The 8555-nt window shown below is 39.5% G+C and overlaps 1 protein-coding gene across 1 annotated transcript; it reads left to right on the top strand.

Moving 5' to 3' along the window:
* The first annotated feature begins 284 nt into the window (after window positions 1-284).
* On the top strand, window positions 285-4211 carry LOC140242365 (uncharacterized). The gene is made up of 3 exons (XM_072322101.1): window positions 285-731; window positions 865-3421; window positions 4147-4211. The coding sequence occupies exons 1-3, from the start codon at window positions 285-287 to the stop codon at window positions 4209-4211; spliced, it is 3069 nt and encodes a 1022-aa protein (XP_072178202.1).
* The last annotated feature ends 4344 nt before the right edge of the window (window positions 4212-8555 follow it).

Raw genomic sequence — 8555 nt, 5'->3', positions numbered from 1 at the left:
AGACGACATCGTGCACCGGAGTGAGCAGTCGTCAGGACAGAGTCTGGAACAAGACTACAGCAGGGGACAGCTGGCTGACCAAGAGTGACGGCAGCAACGGTGACCACAAGGAGCCAAGGCCAGTTTACTGATAAGGGGGAGCGAAAGGCTTATCAGAGGGGTAAGTGAGTTTCTCTTAATTAGTCAACGTCAAGGCAAGGCAGAGGGAGTGGACACACTATTGTGATACATTGTCTCCATATTGTATGTATAGTGAAAAGGTTGCATGTTAATCAGTTAGGAACATGGAGGAAGAGGGTAACCTAAGTCAGTTAAGGATGCAAGAGTTGAGACAAAAGTGTGAAGAGTTGGGGCTGTCACATGAAGGGTTGAATAGGAACCAGTTGATCAAAAACATAGAAGAGGCAAAGGAAGAGCAGGCTTCGCCTCTGCCAAGTGCACCAGTCATGAGCACAGATAAGAATACGACCCAAAACACTGCTGCGCGCACTGAGTCTGATACAATGGAAGAAGCACGCATGCAATTTGAACTTGAAAAGATGCGGATGCAGGTGCGCCTTGCCGAATTAGAAAATGCCAAATTGGAAATTGAGCGCAAGGGGACCAATGCAGGGTCTTTTGGTGTAGATGGGGGCATCAGAAGGATGCCGATGTACAAAGAGGGAGAAGATGTTGATGTGTTTCTCCGTGCTTTTGAGAAGATGGCGCAATTAAATGAGTGGCCAAGGGAGGTATGGGCACTACAGCTCGCTCCCTTACTGACAGGTAGAGCTAGGGAGGCATACTCAAGACTGTCACTTGAAAGTAGTAGAGTGTACGATGAAGTCAAATTAGCCATCTTGCGTATATGACCTCACACCCGAGGCATATAGGGTCAAGTTCAGGGAACTGAAGGTGGATAGGGACGAGACCTATACTGAGTTTTCCGTAAAGCTGACGGACCTTCTCGGGCGGTGGCTCCAGGGGGCGGGGGCTTTAAACGATCTAGACAGACTAAAGGAGGAGATCCTAAAAGAGCAAATGCTAAAACAAGTGCCTTTTGACCTAAGGGTGTGGCTCCGAGACCATGAGCCAGATACACTGGGTGACATGGCAAGGCTTGCCGACCAGTATGTCATCAGCAGAAAAGGGGCAGGTAAACCACAGGGACACTGGGGAAAAGCAGGCCCTAATCACTCCCCTAAACCAGGTTGGAATTCGGGATCAGGAGGGGGAAAAGGAGAAAGTAAGCCAAACCCTCAACAGAATAAGAAGCAAAATGAGGATAGGGGTAACTACAGAGCAAAGGTGAGGTGTTACACCTGTGATAAGTTTGGTCATATCGCAGTAAATTGTCCAAATGCCCACAAATCTGAGGTCCAGGCAGAGAAGAAGGGGAATGACAAATCCAAGGAACACGGTCCCACCTATTTCTGTAGACCTGAGCCCCACCCCAAACTAAAACCATACATTAGTGACGCCAGACTGGGGGACAGACATGTACGTTTGCTGCGTGATTCGGGGTGCACTCATTCTCTAGCGAGAAGTGATGTTGTAGATCCTACATTCATTATCCCAGGTGAGACAGTGAAAATGAGAGGTCTCTTTAGTAAGAAAGAGGTACCGATTGCACGTGTGCATCTCATTAGTGAGCCATACGGGATCAAGAAATGGATCCATGTTGGACTGGTAGATGAGATTGAAGTTGATGTTCTGCTTGGGAATGAGGTGCTAGATGAGAATGACCCTGACTTAGACATCCCCGACTATGTGAGTAGAAAAGAGGCAGGCTTAGTGGTAACAAGAAATCAGGCCCGTGAAAAGGAGTTAAAAGAAGAGCAAACTAGAGCAGAAGTGATCAGATCCAAAGTTCAGGTGAGGGACTTGTTCGGGGAGAATGAGCAAGGAGAGGCTGCAGATAGTGGCAATGATGATGATGAGAGAGAGGAGGGTGCACATGAGGTGAATGATGTGAATGATGTGCACGATGATGATACAACTGTGGGGACAGGTGAGTCTGATACCACTAGTGACAAGGCAGCAAACGGAGAACAGCCACAAGGAGAGAAAATACTCCCCACTCACTTAGACATTGGTAGAAAGGAATTGATTCAAGCCCAACAAGATGACCCCTCATTGAAATCAGTATGGGAGAAGGTGGAAAAGAAAGAGGGAAATGAGGGAAGATGTCATTTCTATGTCGAGAATGGGGTACTCATGCGAGAGTGGTCAGGAAACTCTAAATCAGAAAGTAGTGAGGTGTACACGCAAATAGTAGTACCAAAGGGGTATAGAACAAGACTACTGGAGGTTGCCCATGACAACCTAACAGCTGGTCACCTCGGGGTAGGCAAAACACAGCAAAGATTGATGCAGAATTTTTATTGGCCTGGTATTTTCAGAGATGTGTCAGAATTTTGCAAGACTTGTGGCCCGTGCCAAAAGTGTGCAAGCCAGACAAGAGGGATTAGTAAAGCAAAATTAGTCTCTGTGCCAGTCATTGGCAGCCCCTTCAGAAAGATAGCAATTGACATAGTAGGGCCACTGCCTCGTAGTAAGAAGGGAAACAGGTACATTCTTGTTGTGTGTGATTACGCAACCCGGCATCCAGAGGCAGTACCCCTCCCCTCCATTGAGGCGGAGAGAGTGGCAGACGAGCTGATAAGGATCTTTAGTAGAGTAGGGATCCCCCATGAACTCTTGTCAGACCAGGGGTCAAATTTTATGTCCCTACTCATGAAGCAGCTGTGCAGTAGTCTAGGCATTAAACAGATAAGGACCAGCCCCTACCATCCCCAGGCTAATGGCCTAGTTGAAAGATTTAATGCCACCCTGAAAGACATGCTCAAACCCTACACACTGGAGGGAAATGTGACCTGGGATGACCTCATCCCATATGTATTGTTTGCCTATCGGGAGGTTCCCCAAGAATCTACAGGGTTTTCCCCTTTTGAGCTCCTGTATGGACACAGAGTAAGAGGGCCCCTAGATGTGATCAGAGAGGCATGGTTGGGAGAGACAGTGCCAGAGGAAGGGTTAGTATCATATGTGCTAAATTGTAGGGAGAGATCAGCCAACATCACAACAGCTGCCCAAAAGAACCTTGCCCAAGCCCAGAAGAGGCAGAAAGCCTGGTACGACAGGAAAGCCAGGACAAAAGACCTACAAGTAGGCGACAAGGTGTTAGTCCTCCTCCCATCAAGCAGCAACAAGCTGCTAGCCAAATGGCAAGGACCCTATCCTGTGATACAGAAATTGAGTGATGTGAATTACGTAGTTGAGATGGGGGACAAGAGGAAGAAGCATAGAGTATTTCACACAAACATGCTGCGAGTTTGGAGAGAGCGAGAGGAATGTGTGATGTACACGGATGTGGATGATGGAAATGATGACGAGTACCTAGACCAGTTTATAGAGCCACTGACACAAAGAGGGACCTCTAGTGAAGTGGAACTTCAAACTTCAAACTTCAAACTTTATTTTTCACTCTTTTTCCAACAGAATGTACAAAAAAACAATATGATACATTTGGCATGCGAGTCGTTGATTATATACATACATATATACATAGTCAGACAGGGATAACAACATGTTCATGTCCTTATGTTTGGTACAAAAAGAAACATACACTCTATTTATACATTCTGTGAAAAAAAAGTGGAGGTACCCACTCAAAAGACTATGCTTGTAACATGTGGGCACCTCTGAGGGAAAAGTGGGAAAGAGGGGAAGTAAAGGGGGTGAAAAACTTACAACTACAAAGATTGCGGGAAACTGGGAAAGTCGGGAATAGAAAAAAAAAAGAAAGAAAGAAAGAAAGAAGAAAAAGAAAGCAAAAGTTTGAAAATAGGGAACAGAAAATGGGGAGAAGAGAGAGAAAGAGAGAGAAAAAAACCTAAATTATTTTGATGCATACACCAAGGGGCGAAGCCCACAGAGACAAATAGCCACGCGTTTTCGAGAGTGAAACAGTGTTGAGCTGCTTTCCAGCGGAACAGACTGCACGTGAGGGCACGTGAAGAATACAAAAATACTAAACGCGGTAAAAAAATGGTCGATGCCTCAAGAGAATGCTTCCTATAGTGAAAGAAAATACATTACAGAATTATATTTATTCGGTTGCATTATAAGACTTCAAAAGAAAACTCTTCAATCTCTTTTTAAAAGAATTCAATGACGGTGCATTTTGTATGTCCATGGGAAGGGAGTTCCAGAATCTTGGACCTACATAAATAAAAGTTTGTTGAGCAAGCACGGTTCTTAATAAAGGTAAATGAAATTCATTTGACTGTCTGGTTGGATATCCATGATATGTCCGGTTGCGCATGAACATGGAGTTAAAGATAAACGGAAGACAGTTATTATTATAAGTATACATAAATTGCCCGAGTTGAAACAAAAACAAATCTTTAATTTTCAGAATCTTATTATGAAAAAACAAAGGATCTGTATGAGAATATGGAACGGTGTTACAAATAATGCGAAGAGCCTTCTTTTGTAGCAGTAAAACCCTATCCAATAATATTTGATGAGTGTTTCCCCACACTAAAATTCCATAATTCAAATAGGGTAATATCAAAGATGAATACAATGTAAACAACGAATGTTGAGGAATAGAAAATTTTAGTCTATTAATAACACCTATGTTACGTGAAATTTTCTTACAGACATTATCAATATGAAATTTCCAAGAGAGTTTATTATCGACTGTAATTCCGAGAAACTTAATATGGGAAACACTTTCTAAAACAGCATCACCAAAACAAATATCCATATTCAAATTATCTAAAGTATTACTGAAAAGCATATATTTAGTTTTTTGGATATTTAAAGACAACTTATTTGCTCGTATCCACTCACATACTTTATTTAACTCAGAATTAACTGTCTGCACAAGGGTGTTTGGGTCTTCATGCGAATAAAATACATTTGAATCGTCGGCAAAAAGTATGAAAGATAAAACATCGGAAGAAACACAAAAATCATTAATGTAAACAATAAACAACAGCGGGCCCAACAAACTACCTTGTGGGACGCCACACTTAAATTCTCTCATATCAGAGTTATGATTATTCAAAAAAACATATTGTTTGCGATCAGTTAAATAACTCCTGAACCACTCCAAGGCCTTCCCACGTATACCATAGTGAGACAACTTGTATAGTAAAATATCATGATTTATAGTGTCGAAGGCCTTGGAGAAGTCCAGGAAGATACCAATCATATGAGAGTGATTATCTAAAGCATGTGCTACTTTATCAACAAAATTTAACAAAGCGTGACAGGTGCTATGCTTTTCTCGGAACCCAAACTGCGAATTTGTAAAAACACCATACATTTTCAAAAAATTCAACGTTCTTTTATATATAATTTTCTCTAAAATCTTGGACAAACAAGATAATAAAGAAATAGGCCTATAATTACTTATATCTAACTTATCTCCATTCTTATATATAGGAATAACTTTAGCTACTTTCATTTGTTCTGGAAACACACCCGTTAACATTGACAAATTAAAGATGTGTGCCAGAGGATCCGCAACAGAAGATATAACACCTTTCAAAATCATATTGCTTATGTCATCATAACCTGAACTTTTTTTGTTTTTCAAACCAGAGACAATATCAATAACCTCATATCTAGTGGTAGGAGTAAAAAATATTGAATGCATATTATACTGATTTAAAAAATCAGAAAAATGTTTATTAGTATCAGGAATTTCTTGAGCAATGTTTTCTCCAATTGTTGTAAAATATGTGTTAAAAATATTTGCTATATCCACAGAATTATCAATAATTTCATCATTATATCTTATTTTCGATATACCAGACTTTTCATTTGATACATTCATTGCTTGTTTTAATATATCCCATGTACTTTTTATATCACATCTATATCTTTCTAATTGGTTATAATAATATTTTTTCTTTTCAATACGTATTATCTTAATAAGGGTATTCTTATACAAGGTATATTTCAATCGTGCTTGTTCAGTTCTTTTCATTTTAAATACATAAAACAATTTATTTTTTCTATTTATCGAACGCAAAATGGACTTCGAAATCCAAGGAAGCTTTGGCGTTGTTTTATAATTCCCTCGCTTATCCTTTCTTTTAGGGATACAAATATCCAAATGATTATTAAAAATATCCAAAAAATTATTCATAGCCAAATTGATGTCATCAGTATCAAACACACTATCCCAACTGAGATCATCTAAACAAGCAGAAAATGAAGACAAATTTTCTTGGGTTACCCTACGCCTCAAAGATGGCTGGGATGAACTTTTGCTAATATGGTTAAGTTTAAAATGCGTCATTATTGGAAAATGATCAGTGATATCTGATAAAATTATCGACGAATCTGGAAGGGTTATAACATTACTAAATATGTTGTCAATTAACGTGGCCGACTGACGGGAAACGCGAGTCGGTTTCGAAATAAGAGGTAAGAAGGAAGAGGATAAGAATGTCTCAAGAAATTCTCCCGAGATATTATCCGTTGTGTGTTTTAACAAATCAATATTGAAATCACCGAATATGAAGGAATCAGAGTTTATAAATAAAGGGTTGGTAAGCAGCTCAGTGAGATACGATAAAAAATCTTTGTTGTTGGAATTAGGAGGTCTGTAAATAATACCTATCACAATTTTTTTACTACCAGGAACAGTAATCTCAATGAAAAGTGACTCAACAATGTCATTCATTTTGCTAAGCTCTTCATGTACAGTGCATTCATAACAATTTGAAACATATAAAGCGACTCCACCACCAGAGCGATCCGGTCTATTATTCGCAAAAATATTATACCCATCAAGCGAAAAAGATTGTTTTGGACATGAGGATAACCATGTTTCAGTGAGTCCGATCACTGAAAATAAAGATTTGTTTGGATTGTCTAACAATAACTGTAATTCTTCAAAATGCTTATTAATACTTCTTATATTCAAATGTACCAAAGAAAATGTATCTTTCATAAAACCCTTATTAATATCTTGAAATTGATTCATAGTGACATAATTACACAATGGGGCTTGAGTCAAGTCATTAAAATCATACTGTATTTCTTCCGCTGCTGAATTAATGTTGTCAGCGACTAAGTCCTCATAAAAAAATGCACGATTGTTAGAGACTTCTTTTTCTAAGGAATCAGATTCAGGCGTAGTTGGTCTGAATAAATCAAAGAAATCATCGTCTAACATAGAGTGAAAAGGTACATCTATCCTGTCATCCATTCTGGATTGAGACATTACTGACTAGGTGTATTATCCGCGCCATTGATGCGAAAAGGCAATCATGATTAACGTTGGCACAACATAGAAATTGGCACGACCGAAACCAAACGTGATACTGTGGAATAAAAGCAAGTGGAAGGTAGAATAGTAGGCAGCAAACATGCGTGACTGTGAAAGGTACGTGCTCTTTGTATTCATGCGAGCTGTATAACAAGGCTAGTTGGCTGTTAACGAGAAATGAAGTGCTGATAGTGTCAGAGAGAATAAAAAGATATAAGAAACAAGGAAAAGATAACATGTAGAACGTGGCTAATGTCTCAGTAGGCTCTCCCCCCGATAGAATGCACAATAATAACAGGAGTGAAACGAGTTGGCCAGTGAATATCTTCATTCTGTCACCAAACGATGAGTATATCCAGCATCTAGCAATGGTGAGCTCCCTCTCGGGGTCTTTATTTATTGAAAAGGAAATACGTTGCAATTTACCAAATGCAATAAGATATAAAAAAGTACTGATCAGCGTATGTACTAAGCACATTGGGGGGGGGGGAGGAGGAGGAGAAGGAAATAAGGAAAGGGGATAGAAGATATGAAAGTGAGTAAAGTAAGCTGACCGAGATCTATGTACAAAGTTTTCCTAATAATGAATCAATTGAACAATAATTTTACCAGGTGTACCAATTGTGCATGCATGCATGTAGAAAACACCAAAACTTATAACGTTTCCATGCATTTGCATATGCATTCATTAATATTCTTGTGTACAATAATAACTGTTGTACGAAAAACCGTAGTCAGACCATTCTGTAAGCAAAAATACACGTATGCATTAGTATGACAGCAAGGTCTGATCATTCAGACAGCAAGAGTTTCAGTGTATTCAATATACACAAATGAACAACGTCTATGATTAAGCGTTAACCCTTATCTAGCATACAGCTGTACCACTGAAAAGAGAGAGAGAAAAAAAAAAGAATATGTAGTAGTTTTCCTCACATGTGTGCGCAGTTCACTGAAGAACTGTACCTATTCAAAGTTACGTAATTTTCTGAATACAAATAGCAAAGAGAGAAAAAAGAAACCAAATTGGTTGCGCGATCCAATAAACATCAGAATTCAGAGGTTCATCCAACAGATATTGCGAATCGTAAGTTACGTGAGACAGCATGTTATACTATCAAATTCACCAATAAACGCCCAACTGAGGCCATTTAGGACGGACAGCAAAATTTCAGATACCCGTGACCAACGTTTATCTCAGGTCACTGTCAAAATGTAAAAGAAAAAAAAAACACAACAAACATAATTATGTGATTACGCATACCATGAATAACGTTCAGTT

Source organism: Diadema setosum, chromosome 19 (assembly GCF_964275005.1).
Source record: "Diadema setosum chromosome 19, eeDiaSeto1, whole genome shotgun sequence".
NCBI classification, from domain to species: Eukaryota; Metazoa; Echinodermata; class Echinoidea; order Diadematoida; family Diadematidae; genus Diadema; species Diadema setosum.
Note: the sequence above shows the minus strand (reverse complement) of the source record. Positions and strands in the feature narration are given on the sequence as shown.

Coding starts and splice junctions, on each gene's coding strand:
- LOC140242365 (XM_072322101.1), top strand. CDS start 285: ATGGAGGAAGAGGGTAACCTAAGTCAGTTAAGGATGCAAGAGTTGAGA. Junction 732..864: donor TAAATGAGTGGCCAAGGGAG/GTATGGGCACTA, acceptor CTCACACCCGAG/GCATATAGGGTCAAGTTCAG. Junction 3,422..4,146: donor GACACAAAGAGGGACCTCTA/GTGAAGTGGAAC, acceptor TCTTTTTAAAAG/AATTCAATGACGGTGCATTT.